At 43.1% G+C, this 20,774-nt stretch overlaps 2 protein-coding genes across 4 annotated transcripts in view; one reads left to right on the forward strand and one right to left on the reverse strand.

The window, feature by feature from the left end:
* steap3 (STEAP family member 3, metalloreductase) overlaps nt 1-12,123 on the reverse strand; it is a 16,931-nt gene extending 4,808 nt beyond the window's left edge. The window contains exons 1-2 of one of the 3 annotated variants that reach the window (XM_081369602.1): nt 11,534-12,123; nt 10,007-10,499 (exon numbers count right to left, since the gene is read on the reverse strand). In XM_081369602.1, coding sequence (XP_081225728.1) covers nt 10,007-10,492 — 486 coding nt within the window. In that variant the 5' untranslated portion in view covers nt 10,493-10,499; nt 11,534-12,123. The remainder of the gene's footprint in view (nt 1-10,006; nt 10,500-11,533) is intronic. The other 2 variants (XM_081369603.1, XM_081369604.1) reach the window with 2 other exon arrangements.
* LOC308692957 (uncharacterized protein) lies at nt 11,609-20,520 on the forward strand. Its single transcript, XM_081369605.1, has 5 exons — nt 11,609-12,136; nt 12,400-12,505; nt 13,359-13,475; nt 13,600-13,678; nt 18,572-20,520. Exons 1-5 carry the CDS (start codon nt 11,979-11,981, stop codon nt 18,664-18,666), a joined length of 555 nt encoding a protein of 184 aa, XP_081225731.1. The 5' UTR covers nt 11,609-11,978; the 3' UTR covers nt 18,667-20,520.
* The last annotated feature ends 254 nt before the right edge of the window (nt 20,521-20,774 follow it).

Genomic DNA, 20,774 nt, shown 5'->3' on the forward strand with positions numbered 1-20,774 from the left:
CATGACCTGAGGCGACGTGCTGCATTTCGGCGCAGCGCCACCTACTTGTAACCCTCCCCAACCGGGTACACTCGTATAATAATAGTAAAGGAGCCCTGGTATCCCAGTAATAGTAAAGGGTAATGTCTGGTCCTTCCCCTGAAGAATGAACAGTTAGCTACCAGTATACTACAATAATAATTTGTTCTATAGCGCGGTGCCTCCAATAAACATATATTCTCAGGGGTTTGAGAATAAAACAAACAGGTTGAGCATAAGAAAGTTATAATAAACCCTGGGGTTTATTGAATAATCCCAAAACAAAAACAAACCAACAAAGAAAAATAAAAATAAACAAAAACAAAGAAAAATAAATAAATGACAGGAATATGAAACTACTGAATAATTGCCTTACACAGTGATGGAATCGTAAAACTGGTTCAGGGAAACCAAAAATAAAGATATCACATTTATATAGTGCAACCTTTTAACTGATCCAAAATCAGTAGTACTACAGAGACTTAAAATAGTCAGACCCCCCCCAAAAAAACAGTTACCTCAAATACTCTTATTAACAACAATTAATACTTATTTGAACATATAGGACTGGTTTACATGTTTAAACCCAAAAATAACTCAAATTTCCTTCTTAATATGACTCAATTGTAATCAAATGACTCTTATATTGACTCGTTCGTAATCAAATGACTCTTATATTGACTCGTTCGTAATCAAATGACTCTTATATTGACTCGTTCGTAATCAAATGACTGTTCTATTGACTCGTTCGTAATCAAATGACTCATTTATTAACTCGTTCGTAATCAAATGACCCTTCTATTGACTCGTTCGTAATCAAATGACTCTTCTATTAACTCGATCGTAATCACATGACTCTTAAATTGATTCGTTAAACGAGTCTTTGATAATCCGTTCACTCATTTCAAACCCCTTTACATGTGTAAAAACAGATTTTAAACACTCAATACCTCAATAACAAAAAATGAGAACCCACAAACTTAGTCTCTAAACCAGTACATATACAATTTCCATGAACCGTTGGTGCACTTTTCCTTCAAAACGATGAGATTCAACAGAGCTCAGTCCAAATGTACGTTACTCACTCATCTGCATGTGCATGGACATGAAGGCTATAATGCGCGATGACGGTCCAAGGTCCCGAATATCTTCAAACCGAAAAAAAAAAATAAGAAGGTAGCAATCTCAAATCCACGATGCCCGATGAATCAGTCCTCCATTAGGCCGTGGTTGAATTTCCGCCAGGAGCTCCAACCGAGTCCTCCACTCTCCCTCGAGATTTCGGATCCAGTCTTCTCCTCACCGCTCGAAATTTCGTAACGAATCGTAAACAAACTGTTCATCAACTCAGTTCAGACAGCAGAGAAGAATTAGTCTCTCTCCAAGAGTCAGCTTGCTCAATTTTACTCCTCCAACAACAAATTATCATCCACCCTTCTCTCCTTCACCGAACTCCCCCCGCAGCACAAACTCTCATTGGTTAAGAACAGACGCATACAATTTCAACATTTTTTCAGAACTTAAAGGTACACTCTTGTTAAGAAGCTTACATTGGCAAAACCTTTAAACAAATATTATTTTTTTTTAGAAGAAAAAAAATACTAAAGAAAAAAAAATACTACAAACATAAAACTCACTATTTTGCCGGTGCTTTTATTATTTTTATTTTCATTATAGCCCTGAATTTTCAAAAAGGCTACATCCTTCCCCCACTTGAAAACAGCATGTCCCCATGCGAACCACTAAATCAGTAAACAGGAAATATTGGTTTCAACTTTACACTCTAGGGACTATACACGGCCATGCATTTATGTGTGACCAACATGACCGGCAAAGAGCTTGGGAATTACACCACCAAACATGAGAATTCTCATTGTTGTGACCTCTAAGGGGAACACGTTGTTGGCTTGAACACACCTCACACCCTTTAGAGGTAACCACCAGCTCGTGAGTAGGAACTCCCAAGTTTGGGTAAGTAAACCTTGCCGGTGGTTTCCTTTCCCTATTAGACCTCCTCAATTGCATTTCATGCACAGGGCCAGCATTTTCGTTATACCCTCTCCCACACCCAACACATTCTGGATCAGCTCTTATATGGTCCAACCCCTTCAGAAATTCTGACCTCACTATTTCCTCTTCCTGGTCAGCCGGGAAACCCCCATCTTTCTCACCCAACTCGGGTTCCACCTCACTTCTTTCAGGAACCATCTCAAGATTTTCAACCACTCTCTTTTCTTTTTCAGTTACAGCTCTCTCCCCGTAAAATAACGACGGTCCTCCATACAGAAACGGACCGTAATCATATTCGGACTCAGAGTCAGAGTCGGATTCAGACCCGACTTCCGCTGCTCCCATCTCTTGAACTCCAAGCCCATCAGAATCCTTCAATTTTCTCTTAGGAACATCACCACAAGTAGTCACCTTTCTTTCCTCCCTAACCCTCATGTGTGAGCTCACAGGAAGAATATGATCTTTATGCAAAACCTTCTTGGGTCCATCACCCTTTTCTGGAGTCAGCTGGTATACAGGCAGATTTGTCAACTGTTTATCTACCACGTAAATAACTGAACTCCAGCGATCAGCCAGCTTGTGCTTCCCCCTCAGACCTAAGTTCCTGATAAACACCCTATCACCAGGGTTAAGGACACATTCATGCACCTTCTGATCATACCTTCTCTTATTAGACAAATTCTTTCTTTCAGCAGCTTCAGCCGCCAGCTCATGAGCTGCTCTCAGGTTCCTCCTCAGATTCTGCACATACACCGATGGTGACACTGAACCGCCCCCTTTGTTTGTTCCGAAACAAATGTCCACTGGCAAGCTAGGCTCACGCCCGAACATGAGAAAATACGGGGAGTACCCCGTAGCCTCATGCTGCGTACAATTATACGCATGTACTAACTGTGGGATGTACTGACTCCACTGGGCTTTCTTTTTCGGATCCAGGGTACCCAACATATTTAGGAGCGTCCGATTAAATCTTTCCGGTTGGGGATCGCCCTGAGGATGGTAGGGAGTAGTACGGGACTTCTTAATCCCCAACACGGCAAGCATATCTTTCACCAGACGACTCTCAAAGTCGGGACCCTGATCCAAATGAATCCTGGTTGGCAGACCATAATGTACAAAGTACTTCTCACACAGGATTTTAGCCACTGTCAAGGCCTTTTGATCTCGTGCAGGAAAAGCCTGTGCATAACGAGTAAAATGGTCTGTAACAACTAACACATTACTCACATTACGGCTGTCTGCTTCAATAGTCAAGAAGTCAATGCACACAAGATCAAGAGGCCCTGAGCTCTGCATGTGCTGCATGGACGCTGTCTTACGGGGCAAAGTCTTTCTCACCACACATCGTTCACAACCCCTACAATAGTGTTTCACGGCCTCCTTCATACCAGGCCAGTAGAACCTGTCCTTTACCAAAGCATATGTTTTGTCAAACCCAAAATGGCCATTGTCATCATGAAGAGAGTTCAGTACATCACTACAAAGCACAGGTGGAAGCACTACTTGCTGCCGTCTATGCCCACCCTCAAGAGTGACCACTCTATACAGCAATCCGTTTAACACCATCAGATTTCCCCACTCCCTCTTCCAAAGATGAAATTCAGGCAAGTCACAGACCACGCTATCATAAGGTTTGTTCTGGCTGATAGCCAAGATAATCTTATTCAAACATGGGTCCTGCCCCTGAGCCTCCCTCAAATCAGCGTCTGAATTCCTCGCCAGTGTTGGGGTAAAAGACACTACATTGCCATGAGCCTTGGTAGCCTCACTCTCCCAAGAACTCTCAAAAGGGCAGCTCCCTACCCTCGCAGTCTCCCCAGATGCCGCTGCCTGGCACAAAGATCGCACCCCAGATTCTGAAATCTCCTCCCAATCTCCTCCCGCAACCTCACAAAAGTACGGGCGACGCGATAAAGAATCAGCATCCACATTTTTCCTTCCCGGTCTGTACTTAAGGCTGAAACTGTACGTAGACAACGCCGATAGCCATCGGTGTCCCGTAGCATCCAACTTGGCCGAAGTTAGGAGGTACGTGAGGGGATTGTTATCAGTCCTCACCTCAAATGTAACCCCGTACAAATATTCATGCAGCCTGTCTACCACAGCCCATTTTAGAGCTAAAAATTCTAGCTTATGAGCCGGATAATTTCTCTCAGAAGGGGACAAACTACGGCTGATGAACGCAACGGGACGCAGCCCCTCAGCATGTGGTTGATAAAGAACACCTCCCAACCCATCCAAGCTGGCGTCCACATGTAAAACATATGGCCGCTGAGGATCTGCAAATGCCAGTATTGGGGCTTGCGTTAACCTCTGTTTCAATTCCCGGAATGCACACTCACATGACTCATCCCAACGGGACACCAAAGTGTCAGCAGCTCTGCCCAGGGAATGTTTCTTCCCCGGTTCCTGTGAGACACCATCACCCAACAACTGATTCAGAGGGCGACAAAGGCTTGAATACCCCCTCACAAATCTACGGTAATACCCGCAAAACCCCAGAAATGACCTTAATTGTGTCACAGTCTGAGGCCTTGGCCAAGTAACCACCGCCTCCACTTTCGATGGGTCAGTGGAAATACCGTCTTTAGACACTACATGCCCTACATAGGTTACTGAGGTTCGACAAAATTGGCATTTGTCCACTGACAGTTTCAGACCCTCTTCACGCAGCCTATCCAGCACCTTGAGCAGCCTCATGTTATGCTCTTCTAGAGTCTGTCCGAATACTATCAGGTCATCGAGGTACACCAGCACCTCCAGGAAATTCATGTCACCCACAGTACGCTCCATGACTCGTTGGAAGGTAGCTGGTGCCCCACAAATCCCCTGAGGCATCCGTTCAAACTCATAGAATCCGAGTGGACAAATGAACGCCGTTTTCTCTTTGTCCTCAGGGCTCATCGGTATCTGATAGTAACCGCTCCTCAAATCTAGCACGGTAAACCACTGGCTGCCTGAGAGACTGTGCAATGCATCCTCAATCCGCGGTACAGTATATTGGTCGGGAATGGTTCTGCGATTCAAGGTGCGATAGTCCACACACATCCTAACACTTCCTGACTTTTTCCGCACCACCACGATGGGAGACGCGTACGGACTTCTAGACTCAGAAATTATGCCACACTTTTGCAACTCAACCAAGTGTTCCCGCACATCCTCCAAGTCTTTGGGAGCTAAACGCCGAGACCTCTCCCGGAAAGGAGTGGGATCAGTCAGCCTGATTTCATGAACCGTACTGTGAGAACAACCCACATCCCATTCATGGGAAGAAAACACGTCTCTCCTTTCTAGAAGTTTCTCGCATAGTTGGCGCCTGGCCTCCAAAGGAAGAGGAGAATCTCCAAAGTTAAAGGAGTCCATAGTCAGATCGTTTGACTCGGAAACAGCCCTCGCAGCTGTAGACTGAGACAGCACCTCTACAGGGAATACATGGGCAATAGGAGTACCCCGTGTCACAAGCAAGCTGCGGCTAGACATATTCTTGACTGTGACTGCCACTAGGCGGTTTGACATCACAGAAGCAAGCCTTAACTCTGGTCTCACCATCAGTTCTCCTAAATCAGTATTTTCAAAAGGTTGATCGATTAACACAAGCTTGTCCCCTAAGTCAGCTCTAAGTTTAGGTCTTCCCTGTATTTGACCAGTTTCCCCAGGTTTCAAAGTTACTGGCTTGTGCTGCAGGAACCAAATGGTACCATGGGGACCAGAACGGTCTCCCTGACTATCACCCTCACTAATTGTCTCATATGCAGCACGAACCACTGGATGGACAGACAGAACACTGAGAAAATCCTCTCCAGCCTCCTTTTTACAGGCTTCAAACAGCTGTCGTACTAACGTGGTATTTGTGCCCACTAAAATAGCTACTTTTTGCTCTGGCTGAGGGTCAGGACAGACTAACGCAAGGGTGTCGACCACCTGAGGTACTCCAGCAACAGCCGCAGTAAACTCCAGACGAAGGGGCAAATACCCATCGTACGGATACTTGTGCGCACTCAAACTCCAGATTTCCAAATTCTCAACAGGCTGAACAGGTAAGTGCTTCAGGTAAGTTTGATAGAAACTGCGATAGAGAATTGTCACCTGTGAACCACTGTCCAACAAGGCCTTAGTATAAACCCCTTCAATTTGTACAGGGACTTCCAAAGATGGCCCCACCAGTCCAACAGGAAGACCATGAACATCTGTACTCATTGAAGAAAAAGAATCGGAACGGGTGGTAGCCGGAGCTCTGAGCCGTTCCTTCACAGAGCTCCGTTGAAGTTTCCCGCCAACCTGCTCCGTCTAATCAGTTTCTGGTTCACTTTACGCAGATCCTCTACCCCTTGACACTCCCTTCGAGTGTGGCCATCTTCTCCACACTTATAACAGAAAATCCCTGCCCTGGAAATGACGTCTGAGCCTTTACTTGCAGCTGCAGTGGAAAACCCAGACGCCTTAGCAGGTCCCACACAAGGGATCTGGGTAGTGACATCGCCTACAGGTAGAGACGTGACATTTTTCAACAGCTTGCCTACCTGAGTGGTCAATTCCTTTACCTCTCTTTTCAAAACCTCTACATCATCCAAAGCAGACCCCATTTGCATAGCCACAGCAGGTTTAGAATTTACAACAGGCTTAGCACTAGCCCGTGTGCTTATCCAATTTTCCTCCTCTCTGACCTCACGCAGCAGCTGAGAAAACCCAGGTGGATCACGCAAACGGTACATCATTCTAAGCCTCAACGCTACTGTATCCGATGTAAGGGCACCTTTAGCAACCTGTTCCATACGTTTCCGATTCAGGTCTTCCACTTTGATACCCCCTTTTAAGAAGAGACGATGGAGAATCTTGTCCAGCCGATACAAGTAGCTTGAGAGCTTTTCACCAGGCTCTTGGTAAGTACAGCTGAACTTCACAGTAAGATCTGTCTCACTTTCCGTACTCCCATAAGCGGTATCTAAGGCCATTAGATAGTCTGTGGCCGTGGCCTCTGAACTACCCATTTTAACAAAACGGACTATGTCAGCTGCAGGCCCCCTCAAACTTTCCACAATTCTTTGCTTTTTGGTGGACTCAGCACACTGCCATTCGCTAACCATCTGTGTGGCCTGTTCCATCCAAGAGTCATAATCATCCTCTCCTGAGGGAACAGGTTGTAGGCCAGAAAACACCCGTAGTTTGCGATAGCTCAAAGACTCAACAGGCGCCTGAGTACACTTTTCCACCAGCCGATCGAGGGCGTGTACTAAATTTGCACTTACATTAGCAGGTTGGTCAGAACTAATCAGAGGCCTCACATCATCTAAGGACCTACCCTCCTGATTCAGCCAACTCATTAATTTCTCCTGAAAATCACTGCCCTTTTCCGTCAGCTCAGGGGCCACCTCACATGCAGGGACATGTACCCCCCATGGCCCCACAACTCCAGAAATGCCTACTTCTGGTGGAACAGTGTTAACGTCGATCTCCAGGCTAGTTTCCACCAACAAGAACATCTGCAAACCAGTGGTGTCCCCACGACGCCCCCGTACTTTAGGGCAACCAAACACTTTCACTGAGTTTAGCACTTCTGCAATTATATCCTCAGCCATATCAATTGGCACCCTGCTAAGAATTACACATTTGTGAGGATCGAGCTTAGCCTGGCGGCTCCACTCACCAGCCTTAGACAGGTCCATAGTTCACCAAAAAAAAATTATTCACCACAGGGAAAAGAGATCCCAGCGGGGCCTCCAAAATGTAACCCTCCCCAACCAGGTACACTCGTATAATAATAGTAAAGGAGCCCTGGTATCCCAGTAATAGTAAAGGGTAATGTCTGGTCCTTCCCCTGAAGAATGAACAGTTAGCTACCAGTATACTACAATAATAATTTGTTCTATAGCGCGGTGCCTCCAATAAACATATATTCTCAGGGGTTTGAGAATAAAACAAACAGGTTGAGCATAAGAAAGTTATAATAAACCCTGGGGTTTATTGAATAATCCCAAAACAAAAACAAACCAACAAAGAAAAATAAAAATAAACAAAAACAAAGAAAAATAAATAAATGACAGGAATATGAAACTACTGAATAATTGCCTTACACAGTGATGGAATCGTAAAACTGGTTCAGGGAAACCAAAAATACAGATATCACATTTATATAGTGCAACCTTTTAACTGATCCAAAATCAGTAGTACTACAGAGACTTAAAATAGTCAGACCCCCCCAAAAAAAACAGTTACCTCAAATACTCTTATTAACAACAATTAATACTTATTTGAACATATAGGACTGGTTTACATGTTTAAACCCAAAAATAACTCAAATTTCCTTCTTAATATGACTCAATTGTAATCAAATGACTCTTATATTGACTCGTTCGTAATCAAATGACTCTTATATTGACTCGTTCGTAATCAAATGACTCTTATATTGACTCGTTCGTAATCAAATGACTGTTCTATTGACTCGTTCGTAATCAAATGACTCATTTATTAACTCGTTCGTAATCAAATGACCCTTCTATTGACTCGTTCGTAATCAAATGACTCTTCTATTAACTCGATCGTAATCACATGACTCTTAAATTGATTCGTTAAACGAGTCTTTGATAATCCGTTCACTCATTTCAAACCCCTTTACATGTGTAAAAACAGATTTTAAACACTCAATACCTCAATAACAAAAAATGAGAACCCACAAACTTAGTCTCTAAACCAGTACATATACAATTTCCATGAACCGTTGGTGCACTTTTCCTTCAAAACGATGAGATTCAACAGAGCTCAGTCCAAATGTACGTTACTCACTCATCTGCATGTGCATGGACATGAAGGCTATAATGCGCGATGACGGTCCAAGGTCCCGAATATCTTCAAACCGAAAAAAAAAATAAGAAGGTAGCAATCTCAAATCCACGATGCCCGATGAATCAGTCCTCCATTAGGCCGTGGTTGAATTTCCGCCAGGAGCTCCAACCGAGTCCTCCACTCTCCCTCGAGATTTCGGATCCAGTCTTCTCCTCACCGCTCGAAATTTCGTAACGAATCGTAAACAAACTGTTCATCAACTCAGTTCAGACAGCAGAGAAGAATTAGTCTCTCTCCAAGAGTCAGCTTGCTCAATTTTACTCCTCCAACAACAAATTATCATCCACCCTTCTCTCCTTCACCGAACTCCCCCCGCAGCACAAACTCTCATTGGTTAAGAACAGACGCATACAATTTCAACATTTTTTCAGAACTTAAAGGTACACTCTTGTTAAGAAGCTTACATTGGCAAAACCTTTAAACAAATATTTTTTTTTTTTTAGAAGAAAAAAAATACTAAAGAAAAAAAAATACTACAAACATAAAACTCACTATTTTGCCAGTGCTTTTTTTTATTTTTATTTTCATTATAGCCCTGAATTTTCAAAAAGGCTACATACTGGTCCGGAGATACAAAAAAATGGCTATTTTTGCTTATAATTTCTTTGTCCAAAAATCTCTGGTCTCGTTAGATCTGGGGTGTCATGCCGAGTCGAATGATAACCAATTTTCCTGTATTTTATGAACGCATGAACATATCGTTACAAAACTTGATATGGGTAATCGGCACAATGCCCTGAAATGTGGTTGAAGGGAGTCATCTCCTTAGATTCCTGAATACTTGCCGAGTCCAACGATACCAAACATGCTAGGTTTTGCCTTATTGTTAGTGCAACGTTGTGATTTAGAGCTTAAGAAAACTTTTGCAAATATCTTTGAAACCGTTAGTCCGATCGAGACGAAACCACCGTAGGAAATTCGGAAACATAGGTCGCTGGCAATACGCTAATGCCCAAATGTCAAAATTTTGATACAAATCGAATCATGTTTGTTTAACTTAATTGGATCATGTGGGACCGATGTACAATATTAAATCATGTAAATCTAACACTTTTTTTCCAGTTGTAAAAGCTCATAGAGTTCAAATAACCCTGCGCTAGTTTTCAACAGATACAGATAGCACAACAGTAGCCCTGACCTGTCTGCTTCCATCATGAGGGCCAGTCTGCAGCTCCCAGGCTGAAACCGTGTTAAATCCTTTGACCACCAGACTGTCTGGAAACAGCTCAGCTAGTCGCTCCGCATTGGAAGGCCCATGGATATTCATCTCTGCAGCGTTACTTACATCCACAAGCACCTTCCCTGCAAGTGCAGACTGTAGTCCCAGCAGGGAGCGGTAATGCTCAGGGAACAAGGCCATAAACACCACACACCCTGCTTGTGATGCCGCCCCCTCCTGGTTCCTCAACTCCACTGCATCAGGGAACAGTCCTGATGGGATGCGGTTCACACACCGACTCCCGACCACCACTCGAACGCCACAAGCGAGCAGCCGCTCAGCCAGCGAGCGAGAAAAGTCTCCAGAGCCGAGTATGGCCACCGTCGGGCTGGTTAGAGACACAGCCGGTGCATCAGCAGGAGCTTCAGAGTCTGAGAGCAAGGGAGTCGTCAGATCTTCTGCCATAATCAACCTGAGATGCAGAGTGTGAGGAAATGATATAATTATGCATTTTAAACTGCTGTCCCATTAAACTTTAATGCATATTAGATATATTAGTATAAGTTCATTAATACTTGTGTGTAATTAACTTGTTTTACATTGCAATAAAAATATTGGTAACATTTTTATTTGAATGTGTCCTTGTTACACGTTACATGTATTTACTATAGTAATAACTATAAATTAGGCATAATTACATGAACCCAACACATTAATCCAAAACAAAACCCTAACCCTAACCTAACCCTATAGTAAGCAGATGTAGTTGCTTAATATTACTCAGTACTTAAATATAATTACACTGTAACAATGACACCTTAAAATAAAGTGTAACCCAAAACCCTAATCCTAAACCTAACCCTATAGTAAGTACATGTAGTTATTACTCAGTACTTAAATGTATATTTACACTGTAACAGAGACACATTAAAATAATGTGTAACCAAAATATTTGTGCCCATGTCATATCAAAATGATTATCATTCCATAAATTCTCTAACAATATGTTTCCCTTTCTACAGTAACACAGGAATATATATATAAGTATATACTCTTTCCTTTTTTTCAATTTTAAACTCAACCATTCAACCTTTTTTTTCTTTTGGCCTATGTTATTTCATGTTTATTGTTAAGAAATAACAAAATATGTTTATGAAAAATGTCATAATTACCCACATTTTACATGACTGGTTTGCCCATAAAGATTAGTGGACTGTTGTTTTGTTTATTTTAAATAAATATGTGGATCAAGACATGTCATTGTTGTTAGTATTTTTATTATTATAGTCGTCGTTGTTGAGCATGTTAGAAGTTTCTATTTTTGTTCTTTCAAATGAGTTGTCAGTAAGTTTCGTTTCTGCTAAAAAGGGGTGCTATAGACGAACATGCTCACTCATGACAAATAACATTCTGTAACTTTTACATTCCTTTACATCATTATTTAGCGGTAATTTCAGAAAGTCCATTATACTAGTCTATATGATTTAACGCGTAGCCTATACTTACCACTGTCAAATAACTTTTTCTGGCGATTCTTGGACTGTGCTGTGCTGTTCCAGGACTGTAAAACCGGTGCGCGCTTCCCTTACTGTGCAATAGAGATACGAGACCATGCAGAAAAAGACATTCCTTATCATTCACTCGCTATCAGCATAGAACATAGGGGAGCGTTGCGTTGCGGCGCGGCGCGTTGCGTTCTAAATCGAGTTTTCAGCGGATTGGTCCGACAGTGGTCAATCTGAGATGACGTCTCTAAACCCCTTCCATTCCGTTGCGCTCCGTCTTGCTGCTTTGAGCTCCTGTGTTAGGATAGGAAGCTACTGAACGGGATTGTAATGCATAATATAGGCCTCTCATGTAAAGTGTGGCACCTCGGCCGTCCTTGGTGGAGCTAATATTGTTTTTCCAGCTGATCTGGATCCTACATCTGTGCTGCCGCGATAACGCGAGCATGAGCTCAGGCGAGGCGTTTTCTCACTCCTCGTCCAGCTCTAGCCGCACGCGCACGATGCTGGTGTGTGTGTCCGTGCTCGCGGCGCTGGTTCTCGGGATCGGGATACTGTGCGCGCTGGCGGCCGGGCCGCTCCATGCGCAGTGCGCTGTTGAGTGGTAGGGAACCGCAGTAGTCATGCAATAGGCCAACTTGGCAATCACAGATACAGAAAATCATCACATTTTCTAAATTAATATCTGCATGTGTCTGCTTTCTATAAACATATTATTTAAAATCTTACATTGAATATTTTTTTTCTAAATTACCTATGATGTGCCTATTAAATAAGCTATTATTTGCATATTTGAGTATTTGTTCAATATGCTTATTTTTATTTAGTTTTCTTATTAACCTGTATTTATTTATTTATTTATTTTAGGAAACTTGATATTGCCTGCTTTGACGTCTCCTCTCTCTTGGTCAACCAGATTAAAGAGTGGTCAACAGAAACATGTCATGGGAAGAGCCAAAGATGCCTTTATTCTGTGAGTGAATAATAGAATTATATATTCTTCACATGAATATGCTGTAAAGAAAAGACTGAAAAAGGGGGCCAGGAAGCTGTAATGGGTAAATTTTATTCAGTTGTTTTGTATAATTAATGTATCATCAAATAATATGAATCCAGCTCACATTAAATAGTGGTATCCTTACCATATTCCTACACTAGGATTTTTACATGGTACTCCAAGGTTATTCAAAAAATACCGTAGTATTAAAATGAAAACAATTCAAACCATGGTAATATTACATCCCAACAATGTGCCCTCACATTTGTTACATGTCAGCAAAATTTTGCATGGGCAAAAAAATGTCCATTGTCTATTGTCAACTGCATATGTTTGAATCAAAGCTCACAACTGACTTTCTGTTGGTCATTTACATTTACATTTATTCATTTAGCTGACGCTTTTATCCAAAGCGACTTACAATTGCTATATATGTCAGAGGTCGCACGCCTCTGGAGCAGCTAGGGGTTAAGTGTCTTGCTCAGGGACACATTGGTGTCTCACAGTGGATTCGAACCCGGGTCTCTCACACCAAAGGCATGTGTCTTATCCATTGCGCCACACCACCCAGCGCCACAAATTTGCATAAACAAACTAGAGCATGAGGTAAATCTTGAGCAGAGAACTTTTCTGTTCTCACGCGAAAATACAGCGGATTCTAAAACGACCGCAAAACTTAACCAAGCAACAGCAAATGACAACACTTTTATAACCTTTTATAACCTTTTTTTGTGTGTGTGTTTTGGTGCAGTCGCACTAGTTTCAATGAAGGCCCTGCTTCTAACTGTGGTAATTGCCACTTACATGTGCTTTTGTTTCCTATCTTTAGCTGGTGTCGGTTAATGCTGAGGACATCACTGCTACACACACCACTCCTGTGATGAGGTTTGTGGATGACATCACCTTCAACCTCAGCAGTCCAGACCCAGACACCTGCGATGTTCAGGTGACATTATCTTTCTTCCTAAAGCAGACACACTCTATTATCATGCTGTGTTTCCGGTTGTTTGGGAATGTCCTGACAATAATAGTGACAACAATCTTAATGGAAACTTTCAATCTCTCCTCAGGGCCGGTCTATCTCTCGTAGCTGGTATGCCGTTTTAGACTCAGGAACAAACTACCTGAATATGTACAACCTCATGAGGGGTAAGTGAGAGAAACTGAGGGTGAACACAGCTAACATTGTTTTTATTAACCCTTAATACCATTACTGACCAATTAAGCCTTTACAGTTGCTGTACACCAGGGGTGCCCAATCCTGCTCCTGCCGATCGACTGTCCTGCACAGTTCATCTCCAACCCTGATCAAACACACCTGCCTTTAATTTTCAAGTGATCCTGAAGACCTTAATTGGTTGCTTTAGGTGTGTTTGATTAGGGTTGGAGATGAACTGTGCAGGACAGTCGATCGGCAGGAGCAGGATTGGACACCCTTGCTGTACACCATATTATCAGAAAAGCATTTGCTCGTTTCTAAAGAAAGTCTTTGAAATGTACACACTGTTTTTTGTTTTTCTTTTCCAAATAAATCTTGAGAAGTTTGTGCTGTAGATTTACACTGTATGGACAAAAGTTTTGGGACACCTGTCCATTACCCCGCAGGGACTGTAATGACATGACATTATAAACACATGGACATTAATATGGAGCTGGTCCCCCCTTCACAGCTATAACAGATTTCACTCGTCTGGCTTTCCACAAGATTTTGGAATGTTTGTGTGGGAATTTTTTGCCCATTCATCCAGTAGAGCGTTTGAGAGGTCAGGCACTGATGTTGGATGAGAAGGCCTGGCTCTCAATCTCTGTTAACTTCACATTCATCCCAAAGGTGTTGAATGGGGTCAAGGTCAGGGTTCTGTGTGGGCCAGTCAGGTTCTTTCACACAACTCATCCAACCATGTCTTTATGGACCTTGCTTTGTGCACTGGAGCACAATCATGCTGGAATAGTCCAGAATCTCCCAAATATTGTTCCCACAAAGCTGGAAGCATAGCATTGTTCAAAATGTCTTGATATGCTGAAGCATTAAGATTTCCCTTCACTGGAAGTAAGGGGTCTAGCCCAACCCCTGAAAAACAACCCCACACCATAATCCCCCCTCCACCTAACTTTATAGTCAGGCAGGGAACGTTCTCCTGGCATCTGCCAAACACAGACTCACCCATCAGACTGCCAAACACAGAAGCGTGATTCGTCACTCCACAGAGCAGGTTTCCACAGCTCCAGAGTCCAGTGGTGGCATCCCGTACATGACTCCATCTGATTCTTGACATCGTTTTTGGTGATGTGGGGTAGAGACCTCCCGCAGGAATCTGTCCTGGAATATATGTTCTCCTTCTCCTGCTCCCGCCCGCAACATTCAAGTTTTGTCCTGCTCCCGCCCGCACAAGCCAGCTTAAAAGTATAAATAGATATTTTTCTGTATGTCCATGAAATACTTTCAAGTTAGCCTACGTGTCGACTAGCCACAACCTACAAATCAGCATAAATGCTTCCAATAAACTATTTGTTATTAAAGAATTAACATCAACACTGTTGATTTTACATTAAAGCAAGCAGGCTACTTTACATGGTTTGGCAGGACAGAATGCGTGCAAAGTGCGCTCCCTTAATAATTCCTATAAAGCTGTTCATCATGATCTCACAAAGCTCTTTTATCACCAATGAATCTTACTGCACAATGAATCTTTCACAATGTCTACACTTTGTTTATAATCAGAGGATCTGCTAGCATGTCGAATTCAGCACTGAAAAAAGTCAGTTTTGAGCGGTGAGTGGATCTTAAATGCATCTGATTGGCCATTGCATTCAAGAAAGCAACACATGTCTGTGATTGGCTACATTGCACAACGCTGCAAAAAACATTTTATAAATAGAAACTCTGCCTGTAAATCCTTTAAAAAAAATTGTTGTTCTTGTTGCTTTTGTGCAACAGATGAATAACAATTTATTTGTTTTTAGATGCTTTATTTTTTTAGATATTTGTTGAAATCCCATAAATTGTTTTATGCTCCCGCACCCCGCACACACACACGAGTACCTCACCGCCCGCACTCGGCTATCAAATCTAGTCTCGTAAAACGATTTGTAAAACGTTGGGAAAAAGCGTGTGAAGCATTTCTTGTTGTTCCAAACTGCTATGACTTTCTTTTTCCTGTGAAATATAAAAAGAAAACATTTTGATTAGTGACAGGAAATCTCAAGCAAAAACACCATAAAAGTATCACAAAAAATGCCATATGCTATGTAAGTGTTCTGAAGTCAGAATTTATTATATATTTCTTTTGTTTTTGACAAACCACTATTTATGTCGTTATTCACAGATAATCTGTTACTGTTGTGACTGGATCACTCAAGAATCAAATGTTGTTTTCTGGTTAAATGAAATAATCAGACTCATACCTTCATGAATAGGACATCCCTACCTTTCACATGAACCTTCATGAATGCATCAACGAGCCATGGCCGATCAATGTCAAGCTTTTCACGAAATACATTTTATTCTGCTCTTTGTATGGACCACTTTGGAACATTTAAGGTGTGCCACCGGTGCAATAAGTCCATTCGTGAAATCATTCAAGAGCAATGCAAAGCAGGTGGATGCAGTGGAGTAAAGCAGCCGCCAGTGGACTCGAGAGCAGTGGAGACGTGTTCTCTGGAGAGACGAATCACGCTTCTCTGTCCATGGTGCGGGGTTGTTTGGTGGAAGGTGGTTTATGGTGCGGGGTTGTTTGGTGGAGGGGGGGTTATGGTGTGGGGTTGTTTGGTGGAGGGTGGGTTATGGTACGGGGTTGTTTGGTGGAGGGGGGGTTATGGTGCGGGGTTGTTTGGTGGAAGGTGGTTTATGGTGCGGGGTTGTTTGGTGGAAGGTGGGTTATGGTGCGGGGTTGTTTGGTGGAAGGTGGTTTATGGTGCGGGGTTGTTTGGTGGAGGGGGGGTTATGGTGTGGGGTTGTTTGGTGGAGGGTGGGTTATGGTACGGGGTTGTTTGGTGGAGGGGGGTTATGGTGCGGGGTTGTTTGGTGGAAGGTGGGTTATGGTGCGGGGTTGTTTGGTGGAGGGGGGTTTATGGTGTGGGGTTGTTTGGTGGAGGGTGGGTTATGGTACGGGGTTGTTTGGTGGAGGGTGGGTTATGGTGCGGGGTTGTTAGGTGGAGGGGGGGTTATGGTGTGGGGTTGTTTGGTGGAGGGTGGGTTATGGTGCGGGGTTGTTTGGTGGAGGGGGGGTTATGGTGTGGGGTTGTTTGGTGGAGGGTGGGTTATGGTGCGGGGTTGTTTGGTGGAAGGTGGTTTATGGTGCGGGGTTGTTTGGTGGAGGGGGGGTTATGGTGCGGGGTTGTTTGGTGGAGGGTGGGTTATGGTACGGGGTTGTTTGGTGGAGGGGGGTTATGGTGCGGGGTTGTTTGGTGGAAGGTGGGTTATGGTGCGGGGTTGTTTGGTGGAGGGGGGGTTATGGTGCGGGGTTGTTTGGTGGAGGGTGGGTTATGGTACGGGGTTGTTTGGTGGAGGGTGGGTTATGGTGCGGGGTTGTTAGGTGGAGGGGGGGTTATGGTGTGGGGTTGTTTGGTGGAGGGTGGGTTATGGTGCGGGGTTGTTTGGTGGAGGGGGGGTTATGGTGTGGGGTTGTTTGGTGGAGGGTGGGTTATGGTGCGGGGTTGTTTGGTGGAGGGTGGGTTATGGTGCGGGGTTGTTAGGTGGAGGGGGGTTATGGTGCGGGGTTGTTTGGTGGAGGGTGGGTTATGGTGCGGGGTTGTTAGGTGGAGGGGGGGTTATGGTGTGGGGTTGTTTGGTGGAGGGTGGGTTATGGTGCGGGGTTGTTAGGTGGAGGGGGGGTTATGGTGTGGGGTTGTTTGGTGGAGGGTGGGTTATGGTGCGGGGTTGTTAGGTGGAGGGGGGGTTATGGTGTGGGGTTGTTTGGTGGAGGGTGGGTTATGGTGCGGGGTTGTTTGGTGGAGGGGGGGTTATGGTGTGGGGTTGTTTGGTGGAGGGGGGGTTATGGTGCGGGGTTGTTTGGTGGAGGGTGGGTTATGGTGCGGGGTTGTTTGGTGGAGGGGGGGTTATGGTGCGGGGTTGTTAGGTGGAGGGGGGGTTATGGTGCGGGGTTGTTTGGTGGAGGGTGGGTTATGGTGCGGGGTTGTTTGGTGGAGGGTGGGTTATGGTGCGGGGTTGTTAGGTGGAGGGGGGGTTATGGTGTGGGGTTGTTTGGTGGAGGGTGGGTTATGGTGCGGGGTTGTTAGGTGGAGGGGGGGTTATGGTGTGGGGTTGTTTGGTGGAGGGTGGGTTATGGTGCGGGGTTGTTAGGTGGAGGGGGGGTTATGGTGTGGGGTTGTTTGGTGGAGGGTGGGTTATGGTGCGGGGTTGTTTGGTGGAGGGGGGGTTATGGTGTGGGGTTGTTTGGTGGAGGGGGGGTTATGGTGCGGGGTTGTTTGGTGGAGGGTGGGTTATGGTGCGGGGTTGTTTGGTGGAGGGGGGGTTATGGTGCGGGGTTGTTAGGTGGAGGGGGGGTTATGGTGCGGGGTTGTTTGGTGGAGGGTGGGTTATGGTGCGGGGTTGTTTGGTGGAGGGGGGTTATGGTGTGGGGTTGTTTGGTGGAGGGTGGGTTATGGTGCGGGGTTGTTTGGTGGAGGGTGGGTTATGGTGCGGGGTTGTTTGGTGGAGGGGGGGTTATGGTGCGGGGTTGTTTCTCAGCGGTTGGGCTTGGCCTCTTTTGTTCCAGTGAAAGGAATGCTTCAGCATGCCAAGACATTTTGGACAATTTCATTCTCCCAACTTTGTGGGAACAGTTTGGGGATGTTCCTGTTCCAACATGACTGCGCACCAGTGCAAAGAAGAGTTGAAGCTGTTATAACTGCAGAGGGCGGGCCAAGTCCATATTAAACCCTACGGATTAAGAATGGGATGTCATTAAAGTTCATGTGCATGTAAAGGCAGATGTCCCAAAACTTTTGGCAATAAAGTGTGTATATATATACATACCCCTCTCTCTCTCTCTCTCTCTCTCTCTCTCTCTCTCTCTCTCTCTCTCTCTCTGTGTGTTGCAGGCAGTGGTCTCTCCTCTTCTCCTACCTTTACTGAATCTACCAGCGACAGACTGTGTACCCAGTTCAGCTCCACTCGACAGAATCTTCCCCCATAAACACCTGGATTACCACATAAAAAATGTGAACATGTTTACCATTGAATGACAAAGACTGAATTGACAATGACATCAGCATTTATTGATTTTCCCATGTTCAGAATATTAAACTGATTATTTATTTGACTCATATGCTAACTGTATAAGTCACTTTACAACTACACAGCTACATAGGCAATAATCAGCTAGTTTTACTTTCTGATGCCTATTTCTTATATGCATATATTGTATCTTAAACCACAACTGTCATTAATCCCCATCCAACTATAAATGAAGGATATTTCTCTCAGGCAGGGTCCTATTGTTTTGGTTCAAACTGTATGTCACAGAGATATTAGTAACTTAAACATTGTATGTGTGTGTGTGTGTGTGTGTGTGTGTGTTGGTAGATTTTATGTATAAAGATGTATATAAGAAAAGGTATATCAGGAACAACAAAAATAAACTTTACATTTGAAAATTCCACTTAAAATCCAAATACAGACCCATTACACCAGCACCATCAAATTTTAGATAATTGTGCATTCTTTATTCTGTCCTCGGTGAAATATGGTTTTGAGGCAGCTTTGACATCAATTATATTTCACTGCTAATCTTTTGGAAACATTTTAAATGTCTAACAAATACTTGCAGGTACACTTGCTTACACAACTTCATTACCAATATTCATGCTTTTTATGGAGTAGTTGAAAATTTCTGATTTATACTATTATTATATGTTGTTATTACTATTCAAATAATGCAAGTTAATTTTCCTGTCATTATATCATTAGTCACTGGGACACACATGATGGTATTTTCTGAGAATGAGCCCAAATGGAAATGTATTGCAAATATGCATGCTACTTCATTTCCGCTTTTGCCTGAATAATTTGTATACTTTGAGATTTACATCTACAAGTCATTAATCAGGTTCAGGTTCCTTTATTTTATAGCCGTAGGTAAATTAGGTTTCGGTGAACAAGTTCAGGCTGTTTCTCATACATATCATAGACAATACAATAGACAACACTAGTGCTGGTGTACAGTCAGTGAAGCAGGGTTAAGTGGCGGCTCCCCTATCAACCTATATTGGACCATTTCACAATTTGGATGATAGAGTTGCGGCTCTTTAAAGAGAAATTCCCATAGCAGGACACCAAAGAAAAGGACAAAGTTGATTTGATAAAAGCACGATAAAACAGAATCAACAGTGTTTTGTCAATTTTGAAATTTGCAGTTTCCTTAATAAGAACAAACGTTGATACCCCTTTTTACACACAGCTTCACAGTTGGCTTCAAAACTAAACTTTGAATCAATGATTGTCCACACACACTCACACACGCACGCACACACACACACACACACACACACACACGCTCGCGCTCTCTCTCTCTCTCTCTCTCTCTCTCTCTCTCTCTCTCTCTCTCTCCGCACTACTTGTCTCTCTTTGATTAATTTCTTCTGCTTAATCTCATTTTTTAAGTTGCTTTGACTAAATATTTTGCTAAAGGAATAAATGTAAAAGTGCATGTCAAATAATTAGGCAGGTCATTTATCCTTGGTTGAGAAGTCACCGTCTGTGGATTTACCAGTGAATGTTTGCATTAAATGTTTGCATTGTGTTCCAATTATTTTCACAGGCAAATGCTTATATGCTTGTTTAGATAGTTTTCATGATTTATTTTCCTAGTTTTAATTTGCATTAGGTCTATAATTCTGAGAACCTGAGAGGAAGTCACATGACAGAATATGACATGAGTTATTTCAGGATGCTTTGCAAAATATGTGATTTTTTTTCTTTTTCTTTTTTTTCAGTTGAGTTTGCAGTTTACTTGGTCTAATCTAGTGATGAATAAATATTTCTGTGATTATTTTTTGTTTGTAGTTGTGTGTTAAACTTTAGTTTCAAACTATATAGGCCTACAGCATGTTTCACATTTAGACATCTAATGGTTTTATTAAATGCTACTTTAAAACTACAAAAATCACTTAATATAACTCAACTGTATTAAGTAAATTGGTCAGACACAATAAAATAATATGTTAAATAATTGTTTAACAAATTTTAAGTAAAAATAATATGTTAAATAATTGTTTAACAAATTTTAAGTAAATTAAAGCAAAA

This window comes from Scardinius erythrophthalmus, assembly GCF_964197995.2.
Source record: "Scardinius erythrophthalmus genome assembly, chromosome: 6".
Taxonomy (NCBI): domain Eukaryota; kingdom Metazoa; phylum Chordata; class Actinopteri; order Cypriniformes; family Leuciscidae; genus Scardinius; species Scardinius erythrophthalmus.

What these genes read in the sequence shown, in the direction of transcription:
- LOC308692957 (XM_081369605.1), top strand. Translation starts at nt 11,979, where the DNA reads ATGAGCTCAGGCGAGGCGTTTTCTCACTCCTCGTCCAGCTCTAGCCGC. An exon ending in GCGCAGTGCGCTGTTGAGTG is followed by an intron (nt 12,137 to 12,399) that starts GTAGGGAACCGC and finishes TATTTATTTTAG; the next exon opens with GAAACTTGATATTGCCTGCT. An exon ending in CAGACACCTGCGATGTTCAG is followed by an intron (nt 13,476 to 13,599) that starts GTGACATTATCT and finishes ATCTCTCCTCAG; the next exon opens with GGCCGGTCTATCTCTCGTAG.